The sequence below is a fragment of the Sylvia atricapilla genome, chromosome 1 (assembly GCF_009819655.1).
Source record: "Sylvia atricapilla isolate bSylAtr1 chromosome 1, bSylAtr1.pri, whole genome shotgun sequence".
In the NCBI taxonomy this organism is placed as follows: Eukaryota; Metazoa; Chordata; class Aves; order Passeriformes; family Sylviidae; genus Sylvia; species Sylvia atricapilla.
The window spans coordinates 14,513,305-14,535,673 of record NC_089140.1 but is presented as its reverse complement, the minus strand read 5'-3'; the positions used below and the strand labels follow the sequence as shown (position 1 = coordinate 14,535,673).

At 36.6% G+C, this 22,369-nt stretch overlaps 1 protein-coding gene across 2 annotated transcripts in view; it reads right to left on the bottom strand.

Moving 5' to 3' along the window:
• Positions 1 to 727: 727 nt before the first annotated feature.
• Positions 728 to 22,369, bottom strand: part of KIF5B (kinesin family member 5B) — a 33,344-nt gene continuing 11,702 nt past the window's right edge. The window contains exons 8-26 of one of the 2 annotated variants that reach the window (XM_066315192.1): positions 21,638 to 21,762; positions 20,038 to 20,142; positions 19,502 to 19,647; positions 17,585 to 17,733; positions 16,097 to 16,290; positions 15,077 to 15,145; positions 13,775 to 13,981; positions 11,858 to 12,001; positions 10,950 to 11,138; positions 9,985 to 10,102; positions 9,594 to 9,655; positions 9,370 to 9,479; positions 9,087 to 9,188; positions 6,983 to 7,043; positions 6,807 to 6,878; positions 6,526 to 6,630; positions 5,825 to 6,041; positions 4,022 to 4,151; positions 728 to 3,297 (exon numbers count right to left, since the gene is read on the bottom strand). In XM_066315192.1, the coding sequence (XP_066171289.1) occupies positions 3,291 to 3,297; positions 4,022 to 4,151; positions 5,825 to 6,041; positions 6,526 to 6,630; positions 6,807 to 6,878; positions 6,983 to 7,043; positions 9,087 to 9,188; positions 9,370 to 9,479; positions 9,594 to 9,655; positions 9,985 to 10,102; positions 10,950 to 11,138; positions 11,858 to 12,001; positions 13,775 to 13,981; positions 15,077 to 15,145; positions 16,097 to 16,290; positions 17,585 to 17,733; positions 19,502 to 19,647; positions 20,038 to 20,142; positions 21,638 to 21,762 (2,312 nt within the window). In that variant the 3' untranslated portion in view covers positions 728 to 3,290. The remainder of the gene's footprint in view (positions 3,298 to 4,021; positions 4,152 to 5,824; positions 6,042 to 6,525; positions 6,631 to 6,806; positions 6,879 to 6,982; positions 7,044 to 9,086; positions 9,189 to 9,369; positions 9,480 to 9,593; positions 9,656 to 9,984; positions 10,103 to 10,949; positions 11,139 to 11,857; positions 12,002 to 13,774; positions 13,982 to 15,076; positions 15,146 to 16,096; positions 16,291 to 17,584; positions 17,734 to 19,501; positions 19,648 to 20,037; positions 20,143 to 21,637; positions 21,763 to 22,369) is intronic. The other variant, XM_066315201.1, reaches the window with a different exon arrangement.

Genomic DNA, 22,369 nt, shown 5'->3' with positions numbered 1-22,369 from the left:
TAGCAGACACAGAGATCTATTCCAAAGGGAGCTCTGTGACTGAGCCATCTTCTGTTAAAAGGATACACTACGGAATATTTTACAGTATAGATCAGCTCACTGCCGAACAGTTTTACAGATGCAATTTCTCCCTCCTGAGATCTTTGCTTTTACATAACTGTACTAGCAGACTTAAATAATGACCTCCTTTATGCTTATATATATATATATATATATCAAAGCTCTATACATCTAGCTAAATCTTTTTCTGTGGAAATTATCCAGAAGTTGATTGCAGCCTCGCATAACTACACTGCTCCATAAAAAAAATCAGTTCAATAGCACTAAGAAAAAGTAGAATCAGCTATTACAGATACTAGTAAAAGAAAAAGAGTCCCTGGAAAGGAAGCTGACGAAAGTCTAGATGGCACAGAAATACTGGAAATAGACTGATCTGTCTCAAGCAGAATGAGGGGTCACCAAACCAGCAGACACCAAGTTTTAAAAAAAGAGGTTCACAAAGCAAGTGATAACTCCTGGTAATTTCTTTCCAACCAAGTCTACATGGACTCCAAAAACAACTGTTCAAGCACGTGGATAAAAGGAGAGCTTTGAACATCACCATACAGACAACTGACAACGCACTCAGGAGTGCCCCAGGCACAACACAACGCACCTACAGACGATTGTTGCATCATCACATTTGACCACATGTAGAGATAATAAATGGGATAAATGCACGAAGAAGTTCAAAGATTTTTCTCCTCTTTATTTAAACACAAATACATTTACAGCATGCAGGTAAGTTAAAACTATATGGCGTCTTCCCCAAACCAATTGTTTTAATGCATCTTAAGTGTACTGAAGTTAAATCAGATTCCACAGGTAGACTTGTCCTCATGTCAAATTTAGAGTTACACACAGTAGTGAGTCAGCATTTAAGTTATGTAAATAATTTAGTTGTTCACCAGAAATAAATATTATTTCACCAAGTTCCTATCCTAAACCATCTTTTAAAAATATGATCTAGAGGAACATAAAAATAAGAACCATTCAAAGACTGCAAGTTGAAATAGCAGTGTTGAACATTCCCCATATAGGCTGAATATTTTAATTTACAAAATACAGTAATTGTCCTGTCTGGCTGACCTATGACAGCCAAACCAGAAAGCAAAGAAAGTTGTGTGGTTTTCTCCTTTTTTTTTACATTTTAAGAGGCAGTTCTTGGTAAACTTCATAAAAGGTTTAAAATAAAAAAAGAGTTTAAATATAAAAAGGTGATGTACACTGAGCTACACACTAGTTACTATTTAATCTAATTTTTTTTAAACACAGCAATTTTCAGCACCAAAACCCATGACAATTACCTACAGGAATGAAACCCCCATTCACAGGCATGAGAAAAAAATCCTGCTTCATTTGAGTGTGTTGTTTTGTTTTTATGATTGCACATTGACAAATGAAGGCCTGAAAACCTGTAGTTAACATTGAGAAAGACAATGGACAGTGCTGATTCCATGAGGAGAAATTTAATTCAAAATATTTGTTGTTTCTTTTTTTATTTTCCTCAGTATGCTGCCGTCAACTGTGCTCTAAAACAACTGCAAGTTTGGAGTGTTTGGTGGCCTTAGTGAAGAAAAATGTCTTAAAAGCTGGTAACTCCAAAATAGTGGGATTTCCAACTGATACACTCAACCTTTAAAAATCAAACTATTAAAAATTCAGACTACTGTAGATACAGAAAAAAAGTGGTTCAAGGTCTAAAATTTGACTATACTCCTTAATATAAATATTTTGCCTATTTTCAAATAGAAAAATTGAAAGTGATTTGCTGTCTGAACAGTCACAGAGTTTCTACTGTTTCCACAATAACTGAATACCCAGGAAAAAACTCAAGCCAGAACAAAAAGCTGTATCAGCCAGGTCTGAGAAACTCATTGAATTTTTCCAGCAATACTAAGTTTCTTAAAGACCTGGTAACTAGTTTCTATACAGAAGGCAGCTGTTCTAATAATTATAGTGGCTAAACCCTATGAATAAGTTAAGTAAATTATACTATAAAACTTTAAACCCCGGATTCAACTCACTGAGAGTACCGGAACTCAAAACAAAACAAAACATTAAAAAAAAATTTAAAAAAAAAAAAAAAATCAAACCCCCATGTTTTATTTTGTTAGCCACTTTACAGGACTTTATTGCAAAGAGAAGAAAAATATTCAACAACTACTACTTTGGACATTTCATATACCTACTTACAAATGGATTACAAATACAATTCAGGGTAGCACTTTATTTTATTGTTATTTTAAACACATGCCACTGGCATTTCTGGATACATCAGTTTTAAAAAATTGTGTCCTTTATTTATGTATCTGAATTTGTTGGCCTGTTGCTGAAAACGGCTTTTTAAATTGTAAATTAAAATTTTAGCCAAAACTTCCAGTACTGTATGTAGCGGAATATGAAGTTACAGTTTAGATTGCCCTCATTTCACTATTATGAAATAGCGAAAGTGAACCGTCACAGATACAGACAAATGGACAGACAGGCTCATCAGAATGAAGCAGAATGTTTTCACTCCCCCAGACTGTACTGTGTGCAGAACCAGGAACAGGACAGGTGGGAGAACCCATTGCCAAAGCCATTTTTGTAAACTCAGGTTTACTCTTATTACTGTACAGTATAGAACTCTAAGTCACCCGGTGGCTGGGCATTCGGTAACAGTTACAGAGCCTTGTTCATACTGAACTCTTTAGGTCGCCGGTGTCACGGGGCCTCGTGGCAGCTCCTCAGCACTTCAGGACCCTCACACTGTACAAACACAGTTAGTTCCAATGCTCTATGCAGCATTCCAGAAGAAAACTGTAATGTATAGTGCTGCCCTAATTCAGTGGGACATGTAGTGTTATGTGAAGTGATAAAAATGAAAGTATTCTTAAACACTGTTGCACATTCCCTAAGACAATAAGATGTACACAAATTAAGCTAGAAAATTTGAACTAAGATTTTCTCAACGTACATTCAGCTTGGCACAGTGCAGACTAAATTTAAGACATGAAAGACAAACTGTGTAATAAGCAGAGCTACACTTTAAGTAACATGTCATTTTTCAAGACGCCAAAATTGCACTCTAGTTGGTTTTTTTTGGGAATCAGTTAGCAGAATTTGTAGAAGGGGGAAGAGCTGTACAGGCCAGGTATAATTTATACAATTTTCAAAAAATAATCCTACAGTCCCCAAAAGGAGAGATTATTGTCATGGAATGACTCCCTCTACACAATATCCAATCCTCCTCATGCTGCATTTACTTTTCAGCAACTGTAAATGAAAAAAATCAGAGTTAAGCCAAAAAAGCAAAATCATTTACATATAGAGTAGACCATATCAACTATTTACATGGCCTTTAAGAGCCCAGTTCTTAAACCACTCAGATAACTGCTAATAAAAAACCCACTTTAAAATAAGAAATCATACAACACAAAGCATTTAAACAATGCTGTCTGCCACCAACGAATTTACAGCATGACAAACTGACTGGGTATGCAATCTTGACTGCAATAACGGGGTAAACATTACAGACAGGAACCACTTATAGCCCAGTTCCATTTCCCATGACTGCTGCTGCTTTTCCTGGCTAGTGGCAACTCCTTGGTCATTCAAAGCAAATGTTATTCAAGACTGAAGTACCCATCAGTTCAACCTCTTATTTACTAAGAGACATTACTGAACAGAACCAGGAACTTTGACTAGTAGTACAGCCCAGTTTTCTCTGAATTGGAGAAAGAGCTTGGAAAAGTCAGTCAGCTAACAAAAAGAAACCAAATTCACATAAGCTGTTCTGGAGCCCTTCAGAAGAGGAGCACCCCGATTTCAAGGACCCCACCCCATTTTAGATGTATTTAGATATATTTAGATATATTCCACTGGCTATAGAATTCTGTAAAAAGGAGGAGTTAATCTATCTATTCAAGTGATTTTATGCTACAGAACGAAGTGTAATAAGCCTAATACAAAGTAGTTTGATCACACACTTTAAACTTACACTTTGTCTTGCCGTCCACCCCCACGCAGCACAACTGGCTGGCTGTTCTGAGTGAACGCGCCTCCGCCACGAATTGCACTTGGATGAGTTGGAGAAGCTGCTGGATGCTGGCCAGGGCGAATAGGCTTAGCTGCATGACAAGAAATGTAACTTACAGATATATACACAACAATACCTTGGATTATTCAAATTTACTGATATCATTACCCAAAGGTAATAATCACAACTGAGTAAGAGAACAAGTTTAGAGGATGGCATTCTGAGAACGTAACAGATTAGTGTCAACTACAACAAACCCTGGAAAATAGACAAGGCTTTGCTTTTATTGTTCCCTGTTAAAGCTTGCAAAGCTTCTGATAAAGATTATCTTCACAACAATTAACTGTCCCACCTAATGTAGTACCTTCTACAAATCCTACTTTTTGGCAATAAGAACTCAAATAAAACAACACTAGACAGTTTCCTGAGAGTTATGTATTAGTAAGGAATCATTATACTTGCTGTCCTTCCCACATCTACTTGATTGATAAAGTCACTAGTTACTCTCTCTGCAGGTGGTTCTGTGTACCAATACTCCACAGACAATATTGCTCCATCAACCTCCCACCACATGAAAACAAAACTTGCTGTATAGCCAAAGTGAAAATCCAGCAGTTTTGACAGGTCATTCATAAGCTGCATACAATTAATAAACTGTATTTTAATCAGTTTTGTACTTAGCTCTTAACAGAAAATGTGTAATGCATGTGTAGGACTTCAAAAGTTTTGTAATATTAAAGAGATGCACTTAGAAGTTTCACCAGGCAAAAAAGTACCTGCAGGCAGCAGCTGCAGCACAGAAACACTTCTCAATTACTGCCTTATAGGAAGCTGATCTCCAGGAAGACATGACTAGTTCATCTAGACATTTATTCACCAGAGGCTGTATACCTCAGGTGTGATCACTAGTGAATTATTTGTTTTCTTAGAGACCACCTGAGAGAAAATTCAGACAGTAAAGCACTTGTCTGCAAGCTGCCACCTCATGTCACCAAAAAATTTTAACTATTTTGCAACAGCTCTCTGCAGACCTACAGAATATGAGCAAAATTTAACTGCATTGCTCATTTCAGTCACATTAAGGTTAAAGAGAAGTGTATTGATGACTGAAGTCCTTTAGTTCTACAGCTGTAGTGTAATGTGCACAGTTAAGTTCTCCACACACCTTCACAGTCCTCAGCACTCAACAGAGTAATGGCAGGTGGAGGAGCAAAGGAGTATGACTATTTTGCCTCCACCTTCCCACCCCTGTTTTTTTTGTTACTTTCCCCTAGAGAGGGCTGTGGATACTATATGTTTTGGAACAAAGAATCGAAAAGGTAATGAAGGATCTTTGGATATTGTGGGTTTCTGTCTGCCCCTCTGACCCTTAAGATCAGGTCAAATTTGTTGTTGAAGGTGATGGCTTAATCTTTCTTGCTGCCTTGAGATATCTATTTAGTCTTAGAAATTGGAATGGAATTGGAATGATCTAAGAGATTAAGACTCATATGCAGTGTACTGTTTCTTCTAGGAAACGTAACATATTCAGGCTAGAATTCTAGGTTGGTAAGCCTTTTCCAAAGTAATTTAAAATAAATAAAAAGCCGAACAACCATAAAGTATCACCTCCACACACACAGTCTGTTAACTAAAATATAACTCACTGTAGAAAATAGATCACACTGACACGTGCAGTTTCAATGAGGGCTGAAAGATGCACATATATACAAAAACAATGCAAAACAAAAAGGAGACAGATGAAGCAAGGGAGTCTTTACTCACCAATTTGTGCCGAATGTCCTCTTCTGGCCATATTCTTGGATCTTACAGCTTCCTTTATACGATCTACTTCTTGCTGATACCGTTTGCGATCACGAGAAGCGTTCTCTTTGGCTTCCTTCAGTGCAGATTCCAAGGCTTTCACTCTTTCAGCTGTAGCTCTAAGTCGCTTCTCCAGTTTAGGAAGTTCGCAGCGAAGATCAGCATTATCACGTACCAGCTACAGAACCAAAAGGGATTATTTTCTTGGTATCTCTCTTCAGAGGGAGAGCTAACCAAATACCCTCCCCACTGCTAAAGAGGCAAAGCAGTAGGGTTATTATACTGACTTTGCTTAATCTTTTAGCAAATCTGTGGAAGTCAGAGACACTGAGACTGTAATTTGAAAAACCAGTTACTGCGGAAGAACCTGCTACCCAACAGAGGCACCTCTTCCACTGGAGACAGGCAAGCAGCCCCTAGACTCATATACGATGTCTAAACATGAACTTGGGTCGCTTTCAGTTTAAATGCAGCTATTTTGTTATACACCCATGTGGACTTAAACCAGCTAATTAATTTATGTTACAAAATAATATGAACACATATGCTAGAAATGTATTAGTATTTACTTACAGAAGTTACTTTATGACCAATAGGCAGTTGCCTCTTAAGGATGGATCTAGAGTAGCTTTATTAATATTTGAAATGAAGTCTCATTGTACCTGCTTGTGAACCTTTGTAAGCTGTTCAAGATTATTCTCAAGGAAGGAAATCTTCTGTTTCTGTGCAGCACTGCCTCCTGTATCATCTGAGTCGATCTCAGCACTCTGCAGTAACAAAGGCATGGGGAGGGAGACAGGAGGCTGAGTACAAATCTGAACTTGTATATTACAATCAAGCTAGAAAAATTAAACCAAAGAAGGATCACTTCCTAATTTAGTTCTAAACTGGAATCCATGCAGCATTCTCAGAAACAAAAAGTTTAACTACAGCACCACATTACCTTTTTCACTCTAGTAGCCAAATCTTGAACAAACAGCTTCCGAAGATTGTGAAGAGTCTGAAGTTCTTTTGCCTACAGTTAAAGACAAGAAATTAACAAAATAACCCAAACAAACTCTGAAAGAAAAAAGAGACAAATATTGACATTTGCTTTGGAATATATTCTGATTATCTTACCACAGTCTCTTCCAAACCCTTTAAATCTTGCCTTGCTTGTTCCCGTCTGTCCTGCATAACCCTAAAAGAGAATAAATTATTCCTGAAATTCCTAGAAAAATTAGAATTTTTGTTTTAGAGGACTAGAGCAATAAACACTGTATTGTACAAATGAAAAAAGTCTTTTGGTTGAAGACTTAAATTAAAGATATAACCAACAGATGACACTCAGATCTGTATGGCATGGGGGTGGTGGGATTGGGGGAGCTGCAAAAGGAAGAGTGAAGTGATTTTAATACTGAATACAAGCAAGTACGTTCAGATGCGTGATTTACAGAAGTTTCCAGAATAGTAAAAGACAGGAGCCTCAGAGCCAGCTTCAAAGTGAATATTTGGGGAGATCTTATCCTACAAATGTTCTTAGCTCTGACCAGCAGAGATGATAAGTCTCGTGTGCCAAATTAAAAATTTTCTCATTGTTTTCTTTAACACCTCATCCTCAACACATTGGTAAAACCAGCATCATAATAACAATGTCAGTGTACAGGAATATAACCTGATGATTATCAGTGTACACAGCTACTGTCTTGCCACTCAATGTGAAAGCATTTTCTGCACAGGAAATGTTCTTAGAACTGTCAGCGCAGTTATCAAAATGACAGAATACAGGAAAGGAACGTGGGCTTGTCTTTTTGTGACCTGAGATTAGAATAGAAAGGCCAAGGCACAAAAATGAAGTGTTCCTGTTAAGTAGTTAAAAAAGCTTCTTCTCCTCTTGCAATTTCTCCTCACTCAGTTTCACTACTAGTTCATAGTTAAATGAGCAAACATTTGATCTAATAAAATATTCTAAGTAATGTCACTATCCTATCCATTTTACAGATGTCTCTGGATAAGTGGTTCCAGGCATCCTATACAACTTCAAATTGAAAAAACTAAAGTGAATAATCTGCATTGTTCCTGGTCTGTCATTTGCCATGCATATTTATGATACTCAGTGGAAAATACCTGGATTCTAAAAGGCTGGGGGTGGACATAGAATACAAAACTAATTTTTAAAACTTTTTTGCAAATATTTTGAAAAGGAATTTTCTTATACAGGAAGTGCTTTAAAGTGGTCAATGCTAGATATAGCTGACCCTGCAAACTGAAATAGAAAGCAATAATGTGGTATGTATAGCAAATCTTACAAGACAAGAAAATTGTATTTTTGTATCTATTTGTTACTATTGTAGTTAATGTAAGTTTGGTAATCATTGTGCCATATGAATAAATCAAAGTAAGATGGATTCACAAGACCAGAGTACTGTTAAAATTTCAGTCAGTTAAACAGGACAAACAAACAAAAAAAAAAGGCAAGTGTTGCTTCTTAGTTACCAGCACAGATCAGTCAGGTTCCTCTGATTACTTCAAATTTCATCATAAAAATGCCTGAAAACCGCTGTGTGTGTTTTAAATATAGCCAGAAAGCACTTTCCAAAAGGACTTTTAAGTATAATGTATTTCTGGCTTCTGTAAAGATAAATTTGTATGTGCCAGGAAGGGGTTACAACTGATACACTTTGAAAGATTTCCAGGAGATTAAGGTCAGATTTCTAGAAGCTGAGAACTGTTTTTGAGCTTGACTTTGATACTTACCTGCAAGCAGAAGGTAATTCCATTTTTACACTAACTTTTGAGTCTCTAATTCACTAAGACATTGGATTTAGTTAATCAATGAAGCATGCAATTATTTAATTTTAAGAATAAACCAATCAGAGCCACTTAACAAGTTAAATCACGTAAGGACCATAAAAAGAATAAGGGAACATAAAAACCATAAAAAGAACAAGGGGAATTGTTAAAAGACTCTTGCAGTCTTACAATTCTTGCAATACTTAGCTGCAAATTGAAAAGTTAATTACTCCAATCTATAGCATAATAACAAAAAAACAACTGTGGCCTTCATATCTTTCATAATTCGACTTCCTATTTTAAGTATTATGCAGTGCAAAGGTATTAAAAAAAGTTCAAGAAGGCCACTTTAGTAAGCATATTATACAGTGAGAGGCACTGCAGCATTTGAGGTCACTAGCTAATAGAGGAAGTGTCCCCACACACGTTTGTTTTATGCATCATCACTTACGTAAGCTCATGAAGTTTCCTGCTTTTTTCCTGATCAGTCGCTTTCAGCTTCTCATGCTCGACTCTCAGACGTTCCTGTTCAAGCATCATCTTCTGGTTTTGGCTAAACACAGAAAGCAAATAATTATCAGCTGAAACTCTCAGACAGCACAGTCAGTAACACAATGGAAGACAGAAGGACAGCTCTGGAGGAAACGCTCACCACTTCCTTCCACTGTACTGTGCTTCTGTACTTGCACAGCCCAGAGACATCTGGAGACACTAAACTAACGACAAGTACTCACTCTTGAAGCTCAGTGATGAGCTTCTCCTTTGCATCAACTTCATCTCTGAGGCTACTGATTTGTTTCTGATGCGTCTCACGATGGCTCTGAATTTGCTGCTCCACAGCTTGCTATTAGAAAAAAACAGAACATATTAAATACTCTAAGTTAGCACCAGATAATCAATCTGTAGGGATTTGGGTTGTTAGGGTTTTCTTCTTTTCTAAATAATGAAATTGACTTACCTTCACTTCATTTGCAGTTTGAACCTTATTTAAGTGCTCTTTCTCCATCTCATGGACCTTTTCTAGAAGGCATAAAGAACAAAACCACATTTCAGCCAGGTATCTACACAATCACATGGATGATGACACTGATTTCCTCTTCCCTTGCCAACATCTTACAATTTGAAAAAAATCCCCTCCCACCACAAAATTTAATTAAATTAGTCACATCTTTAATCCTATCAAAAACAGTTCTTTTAAACAGCAAACATGTTTTACCATGGATTAATTCTACATGTTCAGTAGCAAAAAGCCTTTTTATAACTCTACCTTTCAACCTAAACAGAACAGAGCAATACCCTGTTTACCACTGTGTTGTTAAAATGGTGGGGTGTAGGGAGCCAAGTCCTACCCTGTGCTCGCAGTTGAACTAATTCTTCATTAAGGGAATCCACAGATTCTTCCAACTGCCTCTTTTTCTGTTCCACATTCTGAAGATATTCAGTCAGTGACTTGATCTTGGCTTCATGCTTGTGGAATGAAAAAATTCATTTGCTTTGGAACTAGGTACCATGGAATTACATCTGCATAAACAGTTCATACTTATTTTCTACACAACAAGTAACCTCATCTGAAAACAAAAATGGTGCCAACTAGACTCTTAGAAGAATATGACTACTCAAGAAGATCTGTAGCCTTTAAGACAATGGTTTTTTTCTGGATTGAAATGAAATGCATTTTTGGCTGGGAGATGTTCTGAATGTTAAATACTAACAGAGGCAAGAGAGGCTCACTGTATTTACAAGATTGGGCTGAAATGTGCATCTCCTGATTTTTAAGGAGATTATCATCTGTATGAAAAACAAAATACAGAAATACTAAACTGCCTATCTAGAAATGTTAGAAGTCACATTACTTATCTTTTCTAACAATCACATTAAAATGGCCATTCTCACATTAGAAATAAATTTAATCTGCTACACAAACCTTCTGGAATTTTACCCTGCTATTAGCTCTTCCAACTTGAGGCATTGGCAGGCACTGCCCAGTAGCCACTGCTTCTGTAGGACTTCTATTTGTAAAGAATCCTGTGATGGACTCCAATATTTAATACAAGTGCTACAAAAGCACTGCAGGCTACAGATATATTGGAGAAATTCTGACATCCTGTCACACATGAATCACACAGAATAGTAATTCACACACATGAATTACTTAGAAGCATCCAATCTGATGAGAGCACTAAGAAAACAGCTGAGTCTTATGACTGTTCACTCACAGTGTGCTTTGTTAGGTACCAGAAAAACCCTGCAACTTCTTTTTCCCCAGGTTTATTTAATTCATAAAGAACGCTGTACACTGCAATGAAATATTTACCTGTGAGATCCGGAGCTGGCAGGCAGCCAACTCCTTTTCATTTTCTTCCATTTTCTTATTGCTTTCAGCTTGTGTGCCTTCTAACTGTTTGCAACGTTTCACCATTGTTTTTACTTCTGATTTCATTTTGCTAATGTACAGCCTTGCAACTGTGAATTCTTCATCTATCATGCCAGTTCCCTCAGGCTGCTGAAAAGGGTGGAACAGCACATTTAGAAAGCTCAGATAACAAAACTGAACTAACAGTGCACTGAAGCATGTTAATGCCCAGGACACATCCCCAGCCTCAACTGATAACCACAGAACTTTAAAAATAAACAAAAAATTATTACATTTTGATATTTACGTTTTCCTATTGATTGTTTAGAAGCTTGCATAAAGACAATGAGTTGCTTGAAGAAGGAAATACAATTAACTATTGATTTCTAATACTGCTTACATTCTTACCCTATAGCCATGTCTTGTCTCTAGACTTGTCTCCTATTTCATATTAAAAACAGGATGAGGACATAAGTATCATCCTGATCATCACTGTAGGTCATCATTAGATTTCCAAGACAATGCTGTTGGATTAAAACCACTTAATACAGCACTTCAGTAACATGAATGAGAACACTGCTTCAGAAAAATATCATGCCTGCTCTTCCCTGTCTATGCATAATCAAATTTTATCTGGGACCCGATTAAGTGACAATATAAGCAATGAAGGAGCTTATATATTATTAATAATTATTAATATTATTATTAATATTTTAATTATTATTTATGTATATTAATAATTTAATTATTAATATACATAAAGCTTCCTATGGTGGTAATTTTTACCATACTAAGAAAATGCCCTCACCTACCCACAATATATTGTTTAATACATGGCAGCACTGAAGACAGCAGTGATTAACTCTTACCTTGACATCATTATTTCCTACTGCAATTCCAATCTCTGCAAGATCTTTTAGTAAGGAGGCCATCATTTCTGTTGCTCGTTTCTTCTGATGGTTGGTCATTTCTTTAAGTTTCTGAAGCTCTGCATCTATACTGGCTAAAGTGACCTATAGTAAAAGAAGTTAACCTTGATTAAACAAAACACACTCTTGAACCTGAAACTAGTCTCATATTATTTACAGAGCACCAGCATTTCTTCTGAAAGAACTAAAAAGTACTGGGGACAGAGATCTTCAGCTGTGAAAATATAATTTTAAAACTTGACAGCAAAATCAGTTTTAACATTGCTAAACAGCACTTAGAGTTATATACAATTAAATATTGCAGGGAATCACATTCATAGAGAAAAGGTAAATGGACAGTAGGTCCAAAACTTCTCACCATATTTTGGTGAATGAGAACAATTTTAGCTTTATCTGCAAAGCTCTTTACTCTTCCCTACTTGCAAATAAAAAAATGAGAGTACTCTCCCAGCACTGAGATTTCATAAGCACAAGACTTATTCCTGAGCACTTGTTCAGCTGGCTTGAACTCCTGTGGTTGTAGTGGCTGCAGGTCAGCAGCTCACATGCTCAGGAGTCTGCTATTTGTAATCCAGTTTAAAAAAAAAACCCCAGAAGTTTTGCAGCAGGAAAGTTCCATGCAGAGATCCCAAAGGATGGTTCCTGCATGGATTAGCAGTGCCAGATTGGGATGTCTTAATTTTATGACACCTTCAACAGTTGCTTTCTTGCAGACTAACTTGCTCATGACACTCAATGGATGTTGGTTATAATATCTAGAATCACTATCTATAATTAAAAAAACTACACCAATAAAGCAAACCAGCAAAAACCAAACCATACACTTCAGAAACATACACATACGCAGAGCAAGCCTACTCCAACAGATTTTAAATGCTGCTCATAAGACCATAGATTCCCTGACTTTTGGCCAATCTTCAAGTGATGTAAGTTACCAGTAAAAATTACTCAGCTCAGAATATTCAGAAGTGTAAAGAGAAGTTTCATGATCTTGTGAACCTTCAATTACATCATTAGTGTTCTACCAAGTCAAATCTTAGTAACTGAAAACTGAAAGCCACAGTCACTAGAAGACCCAGATCTTCTTTTATCATCTCCGAGAACAGAGATCAGTGAGACTTGTGCCATTAATATCGCCTGCAATGCCAGCAAACATGCTGATCGTTTCTAGTACTTAGAATTTTAGGATAGTAGGTAGAGTATTAACTGCTTCAAACTGATGGAAATCTGCCAAATAACTAGCTACCAAACCTGTCAGTCAGTTCAGAAACTTTGCAGGTATGTAAGGAGGTGCACAGTATTCTGTGAGACTGATGCTGCACCTGTATTTTAACCAGGGTTAACTTTTGAAATATATCCCCAACTACTCCTTTCAGAAAGTAAACCAAACAGCTTATTTTTGAAGGCATCAAGGTAAGTCATCTCACATTCCATATACTCAGCAGGCAAATACACATTCCTTTCAAGAGGAGCTGCAGCATGCTCACTGCAACTTCAAGATCAGAAGAAGCAGATTCTTAAGTCAGGATTTCCCCAACTGCACCAGAAAGACAAAAAAAAACCCCAGCATGCGATGAAAGTGTTACATTTTGACACCTGGGATGTTTCTAAACACTCTTCCGGTAGTAAAATGCCACAGGCACTAAAAAGACAAGTGCTATCAAGGTCAATAATCACCATATGTTTTTTCTTAAGCTTACAGGTTTTAGAAAATAATTTCTCAAAAAACAAAATACGTTTTAGACTTAGGCTCTCATTTTCCCTTGTGAAATATTTTCAAATGACTTTAAGAAATATGGGTAAGGCAAGCGAAGTCACACTGAACATTATCAGTAATTTCTTATCCCAATTTCATACCGATTTTTGATTGAGTTCGTCACTAAGCAGTTCATATTCCTTTGCCTTATCTTCTACTTCCTGAGACTTCTGATCATAGTTGACAGCTAATTCTTCAAGGGCTTGTAACACCTCTTTCACTTCCTCTTTAGAAGCATCATTTTCAGCCTGAAGGCGATTCAACTCTGCTTGCAGGTTGTCTTGGTCCCGTCTGGTTGATGCCAGAAGCTGCAACATTGATAGAGATTTAATAAAAATACAATAATAAATAATCATGAAGAAAATTCCATGCATATCTTGAATGTTATTAATGCTTTTAGCTACTACAATAGCTTATATCTATATTCCTAGTGGCTAGCTTCATGCAATAAGGATACTAAGAACAGAATATAATGAACAACTAAATTTACCACCTATATTCACAGTTCTTTAAGTTTTTAAACATCTTAAAAATGGAAGTGATTACAAATGAACACATATAGGGATAGCCATTAGAATCACACATGGAATATTGCAAGTTCACAAAAAAGCCATTGAACACTCATGAGTCTGAAGCTGTCAATAATCTAGGGACTAAACCAGCATTTTTACTCTGTTAGCTGCTAAAGAATAACTAAAGGGTACAATTGTAAAAAACACAGATTTATTTATTTAAATTAGATTCAACAGTAGCTCCAATTTTCCTAGTCCTTGGCTAGTTTTGTTTTGAACATGTACACAAGGATTACCATTTTTTAAAATCTGTGCTATAGAGAAATATTTTTTCTAATATTTTGGCTAAATGAAATTTTCATTATTAATAGGAATTTTGTCCCATTAATTTATATCCCTGGCAACCAATGTCCATACAAATGATTTGAATATTCTAGCAAGTATGGTCTAAATTAGCACATAGATCCTTCCTTTTTCATTATGGGCCAATACATTTCCCTCCTCTCCCTTCTCTCTCTACAGCAATTGACCAGTAGTAAATCTTGAAACAGATTTTTTACATCAAATCAAGTTACCTTCAGTTTTGACAAACAGCTAACTTTGCATAGGGAAGAAAACAGCGGCTGTCTTTCCATAAAATACTTCAATTGTTTGTATCTTCACAGATACTTAAGATCCAAGTAAACTGGTTTAAGTTTGGCCATCACCACAGTGTAAGTGGGAGGAATGAACAGGCAGAGCATTTAGATAAGGCATAAACGAGAATTATTGTGCAGTAGTAAGCTGTCATTCTACTTCCTGGTGATAAACTGTGACCTATTCCCAATACCTCCAATTTTTCAAAAGGAAAGACAAACGAAAATAAAATAAAGATGCAAGAGCAAAACTCACCTCTTCCTGATCCAACATCTGTGTCTTCAGTTTTTCTACCAGTTGACTCTGCTGATTAATTTCTTCATCCTGCAGTTAAATTATAACCGTGTTCACAGAACTGACAAATTCCACTCAGAAAAAATAATCTAAGACAGCAGGTATCAAGTATCTAACTTTTCCCTATTCTGAGATAATTACACAACAAAGCAATAAAAGTAAAAAACAATCCTTTCCATTTCACTGGTTGATTCATTAGGCTCTTAACCTGGCATGTATGTGTAAAACATCATACTCCAGAGACAAGTCTTATACCTGTGCTTTTCCTAGTCTTCTCCAAGTTGTTCTAACTTCCAAAAAAACAATTAATATTTACTTAAAAGATTTTTTCTATTCAAATACAGTACTACCAGTTAAATTTGAGATTATTTCATATAAAATATCCAAAACATGGAAAGAAAAAAATTTTGTCTTCCAATTACTCATTCTCCCACATCCATTTTTTTAGAACTAACAAATGATACTCCCTTAGTACCAGATACCAGATGAGGCAACTTTGACTTCTCTTAATCTTAAGAATTAAGAGGAAGCATTCTCAGCAAATACTTCATCAAGCTGAGCTAACAAATGAATACTGGCAAATTAAATACAGAATTATAGAACAAGCTGAGTTGGAATGGACCCATCAGGATCATCAAGTCCAACTCTCAGCCCTGTGCAGGACACCTTGAGAGTCACATCCTGGGCCCAAGAGCATTGTCCAAAGGCTTTTGGAACACTGTCAAGTTTAGTAATGCTGTGACCACTTCCCTGGAGAGCCTGTTCCAGTGCTCAGCCTCCCTCTGGATGAAGAGTCTTTTCCTAATACTCAACCTAAACCTCCCCTGACACAACTTCAAGCAATTCCTTTGGGTCACAGAAGTGAAGAGATTTGTACCCATCCCTTGGCTTCTCCTCCTGAGAATGCTGAAGACACATTACACAATAGTATAGTTCAAGATGTGTTTTCAAGAGATCTTACATTAAGTGAGAATAGCATACCTTGTCATCCAGTTGTTTGTAAAGTTTGGCAATTTCTTCCTCACATTTCCTTCTCTCAGCGTCAGTGAAATTGCCAGTTACTCCAATTGTGGTAGCCGGTTTATCATTAATAACAGTAATATCCTTGTCCACTGCAAAAGCTTCTAAGTTGGCCTTCTCCTTGTCAAACTGTTCATCAACTGGTACAGTCTCCCCTTAAAAGGACACTTAATTTTAGTATAGTTAGCCATGACATATTTCCCTTGGGAAGTATTACATATTTCCTACTAACAGCATTACACAGTTAATAAACAATTGAGTTCAGCCGATTATTTGGAAAAAAAAAATTACCACTAGATCATCGAAACTATTTCCTGCTTACCACAAAACATCGTATTTCACTCAGTTACTCTTCTATGAGCTCCAAATTACACATCAAAGCTCATCTTCTAGAAAGTCACCTAACTTCCCGGAAGACAGAAAATTCTCTCTTCCCCTTGGCACTGTTTTACTAGGTAGCCATATTTACTCTTGCTTTGCTTCTAATTCAAAATATTTCCAGTTACACTTTTATCCTTTTATGTTCATGAAGCTTTTTCTGATGAGAACACTAACTTCACAGAGAGGAAAACACCATAGGCCAAGGCACTTCTCTGGTAAATTAAACTAAATTCCTTAGTGCTTTATTCAAAACATTTGATGCAGTCCTTGGGAGGTACAGGCTCTTTCCTACACTCCAGTATCTCGTGTTAAGTATAGTTCTTTCAGAATATTGACATTTCAGGTGTGGCCTCATACCAGCTGTACAAAACACTAAAAAACCCCCACATCCTATCAAAACTATTTCAGCAAATCCATTGTTTTCAGATTTGTATCGGGATGTGGTGCAGCTGTCTACAGGACTGCAAAATCATCTTCAACAGCTGTCCAACTCCAGAATATATCTGTATGACCTATGTTCTCTTTCCCTGAATTTATGGCTTCACTACTAACTTGCATTTTGCCAGCAGCTTGAACTGATAAGAAGTTAATAATTCAGGAAGAATTAACAGGCACACATTTGGTACTGTCAGCAACTTTGGGACTTGGGTGGGGATTTTGCCTATTCACATGTTTGAATATTAAATGAGGGCAAGATCTTGTGACATTGTTTTGAAACAGAACACCAGAGGAAACATTTTACTTAATTTCTGCACTTACAAATAATATCAGTTTTTTGTCCCCCAAAATAATTTTTTTACAATGTATATAACTCTAGTCCTGCTAGAAGACCAAGTGCTGAACAATCTAACAGGAAAACACTTTCAGACATTTTTGTCATAACATGATTATTAGAAATTATTTCAGTAGCAATAAAGCAGAAAATATGTTCCAAAGCTGACTTAATACTATAGTTTTAATATCCTTATTACTGCCTTACATAGTGCTCTTAGCTATTTCTGGTAGCCTGAAGATTCAGTGTGTCGTCTTGCCTAGAGTTTCCAGAATAATAATGTAACTGCTTCTCACCGTTCCTCCATCTGTTGAGCTCATTTTCCAGCCACTGGATGGTGTTACGCAGAGTCTTGTTTTTCTCTTTTTCCTTCTCATATTTTTTCTTCCACTGTTCTGCAGTGAGCTCCACGTTGACACAGACTGTGTTCTTAATGGTCTTTGCTCTACATAGAAAAAGCAAAAAGCTCTGAAACTTCATTTTTGAAGACAAGAATTAAAGGTTACTAAACAATATGTTCACATATCATTAGTGAAAGCATAAACATTCCTATCTCTTTCAAAACCTTATTTCTAGTCCCTGACAAGTTACTATTCTTTCAGTTGGATTGATACAACTGTCAAAGAACAGAGCAATACAACTTTTGGAAAGCAGAGAAATCTCAAGCTGATTGAGTTGCAAAAATTAAGCTGCATACCTTCACCTGAAAGAACAGAGGTCAGGACAGTTGTGCATAGTTTTGAACAAAGGATAGCATTCCACATCTAGCAAACACTGTCCAATGGAGAGGATAACACTTCTAGTGTGCAAACCATCTAGCTTATCGAAGAAACAGCTCATTTGTATCACAAAGTCCAGTTACTAGATCTCCACTAACCAAAAAGGTGTTACAAGTACTGAGATAACAGCAGATGTGAGTCTCTATATTCAGGTGAATTCCATTAAATTAGATTTGGAGGCAAAACTACAGGCACTGAAAACATATTCATGAAGTAATGTATGGTTTTCCCTATAAAGACATACCTCACTTATCTCAGTAGTTTTCCTGCCTGGTCTACTACTGAAGACCCCACTCCAAAACTCAGAACAGGAAAAAACCCTAATGGCAGTTAAACATCTCTCTTGTCCTGTACTGACTCCTAGAAGTACCCTTCTGCAAAATCTTAGGGAGACATAACTACTAAAAGAGAGATGATTTTCTACTATATCATATGGCTATTACATATCCTTCAGTTACTACAGCTGAGGGCTTCAGCATAAATCTGAGATCCCTAGAAAGTTGAATTATTATACTGGACTAAGTGTGGTGGCTGAGAAAGGAATGCACTCTGTTAACTCCTGAAGACATCAAGGCAGTGAAACCACATAGCTGCAGCTGGAAGACACTTTCCAGTAGCTTGTTCACTGAATAATAAAAGACCTCCTATCTTCTAAAAGGAAATAAAAAACCTTCCCTGTTGCAGAATGCAGTCCACGCTCACTAATTCTTTATATTCTGACACATTTCTAATCTGGTTTATTTTTCATAATACAAAACTTCTTAGAGAAGACCAGTAGGAAATTATCTTGTTGAACTGAAGTGGAAGAAGCACACTAACATCAAAGACCAGATGGACTAGCAAAACATTGACTGTTTTTGTAATGTGCTCCACTAAATGGTGTGATTCAATGCAGCGGTCAGGACCTGGAGCATAACAAAGCAGCCACAATAATAGAATGGTAAAGAAGAGCTACCTAACTAAATACCTAACTGGAATGAGTATGTATAAATTCAGTTACAAACGACACAGGAATTTACAAGTATCATTCCAAAGTTTACTGGACTGTTAGATACAGGACCAGAGGACAGGCTCTCCCGGCAAATAAAAGATTCAACTTAGCAGGGGGAGAGCTTCTGCCTACCTTCTTCCACTTTATGGAGGGCAGGGGACAGGGAAGTACTTACAGCTTTCCAAGACTATACATTAAACTGTGTTTTGAACCAAATTATATGCTGCCCCTAAAAATAAAGTCTTCAGGACCCTGGCTGGTTTAAGGTTTTTTTAATTTTTCCTAAGGTCTGTATTATGATATAAGATAGATCGCAACACTTATATACACTGAAGAATTACAGAAAGGAAGTAAACATTCTAATTAATTTGGTTCAGGAATCTTAATAGAGGAATGTACTTATTTCTCATTCTGCATTTATTCCTATTAAGTCCTTTACTCACCTTTGGCCGAACAGAAGAGTAGATTTAGTTTCAGATTCATTGTAAGAAGATGGAGAACAGCAAATAACAATAGTGGTTCTGCAATTACCCCCTAGCGAATCTTGAAGGATTCTGGTCATTTTGCTATCACGATATGGAACATATGTCTACCAAGAAAAAGGTTAAATGATCAGTCACAGGTTTTCAGACACTTAATTTGTTGAAATATGAACTACACTTTTGCTAGGTATGACCTTATTAGAAAGACATTAAATTCTACTTTAATTCATAAATCCTAAAACTGAAGATGCATGGGATGACAAAATTGTATTTCTATGTTTGGTAACCTTTAGAGCACAAGGAAACTTTTAGTATGATGCTCAGGTCCCTCATCATTAAATGTACCTTATTAATCTTTACTGTCAATATAGTACAAGAGTAATGGCCATTTGCAATGCACTGGCTCATACCTGAGATTGGTAAAAATTTCGGCATAACATGTGCAGAAATACAAACATTTAACCTTTAAGTATAAAAAGACTAAAGAGAACACTTACGCTGCTTTCAGCCAGTGCTGAGATGACATTTCCAAGAGCAGACAAAGACTTGTTGATGTTCTTGGCCTCATCCAGCACAGCACCTTCTGCTCCAGTCTTACTAACCTATACAATATTTCAGGACATTACTAAATGCATCTTCCAAAAATATCTTCAATATTTAAGAGAAAAATTATGTAATTTCCCCACTTAAAAGTCAGCCCCTCTAACTTTATGAGGTACAGATAAGCAAACTCTCTCAAACTCTTTCCCTTATTCATTATCAATTTCTCATTCAAAGCTCAGTGTCTGAAGACATTTCTCATGTTTTTAACTGAAGTGAATATTCTCCCTGCAAAGTACACCTTTTTGTAGCAGATAAATGTACAGTTAATAACTTCTGCCAAATTAACTTCAAAAGTTTCTTGAAGTCTGTAAAAAAGACTGAATTCCTTAAAAATAAATAAGCATTATTAATAGCTTGTCCAGAGATCATCCTTAAAACCAAACTACCTCTCCCCTTTAAAAACCCTAACAAAACATACAATCCAAACCATGTACCACTACTACCCATGGAAAATACAGCAGAAAATCTTCACAAGCAGAAATCTGTAAGAACATATTTTAGAGACTGAATCTGACCTACATGAGTGTTCTAGGAACTTAAGTAGGTATCAGCAGAAGCATGAAAAAATCTGACCTGATGCCATTCTATTTACCTTACCTCTTTTGTCTCAAGGGCTGAATTTGACTTACAGGTCTGTAATCCTCCCTTTACTGTTTCCACCAAGCTGTGACCACGACTACAATTTAACAATTGTACTTTTCTGTGTTTAAACTAACACAAGGCATTAGAAAACTCCATGTATTTCAAAGGGACTGGGGAAATGCACCAAAGTAACATTTTGAAACAAACACTGAAAGGAACTACAGAGAAAGGAGACCTGCAATCCAGCCCTTTTCTTTAAAAGAAAAAAAGACTTTGACTAAAGAAACAGATTTCAGAATAAACATAGGATCAGAGACAACAATAAGGTCACAGAACAATGACGTAAGGAAAAACAACAGCAAGCAGAAACGACTGAAGAAACTGAAGGCAAAGACAGGGATAAACACAGAAGCAAAGATGAAAAGAATGTCAGAAATCCAGCTCTTAGAAGACTAATTACAGCATGTACTTCCCTCCCTGCTTTAAGCTACTGATACAGGAAAGCAAGCTGCCAACCGGTGTTAATCAGAATTTCAAACTAAGAAACTTGGTATCACTCACTACATAAGAAAACCCAGGTATTCTGCAACCATGAAACTTTATTCCTGTACCTGGCTAACCCACACATCTGCAATGCTTTTACTTTTGGACTCTCAGATACTGAAACTGAACTCTACCCTCCTTCTCCACCCTACTCCAGATTTACAAACCCTCACTCGCAGCAATGCAGATCAGTTTAAAGTGGTAGTATCTAACAGTCAAGCCAGCCTAAGACTCAGAAATCATGTTTCAAAGCCAAAATTAACACACCTCAGAGATGACAACTGAACCATCAGCATTATGCTAATGTAAAATACTTGACTGTAAAAAAAAAAACAGAGTTTCAGAGCAGAAAAAGAAACTTATAATTACCTTCTCACTACCTGCCAAGTCCACAAGGTAAAGTTTTCCACTTAGTTTCTGTTCTGTTTGAGTATTCTCTTGTTTTACATTAATAAGAAAAATACTATGACTTCGGGAGCTGTGTTCATTCATATCTATAATTCAAAACAAACACATTGTTAAAAAGATTCGTATACCCAATCTCACTTAAAACAACACCTTCCCAGCGTGCAGCGAGAGATCCAGAGCTAGTGAAGCTGTATAGTGTAATCTCTCAATGACAGAAGATCTAGGGGCACCAAAACTGGATCTTTCTTACCAAAACTGGTAAGAAAGATACAGTTTTCTCCTGAGCTCCTATTAATATCATATAGAGTTCACTCATCAGTTTTGCTAGCTTGTCAACCATGGATTTAACGCATTAATTTACTTTATTAGAATAGAAAGTATGTTTAGGTCTTGAAAGGAGAGTTTTTTGTAGGCTTCCAGTGTAGTCCGTTTTGTCCTTCTGTGAAAATTTCAACTGGCTACAGCCTTTTATTCCTGTCTTGTACTGCCCCCTCTGCTATGAAACATTAAGAGAAAACAAGACTTGTTAAATTTGTTACTGGATTAAAATAATACTTTAAATTCAACCAGACTGCAATCTGAATGAGAACATCTGCCCATTTCTTCTTCCTTTTAGCTATAAATCTCTCTCAGTTCTAGAAGTACCAGTTTATTGCTGGTAAGGAAGCAAAGAACGCAATATAACATTCAATC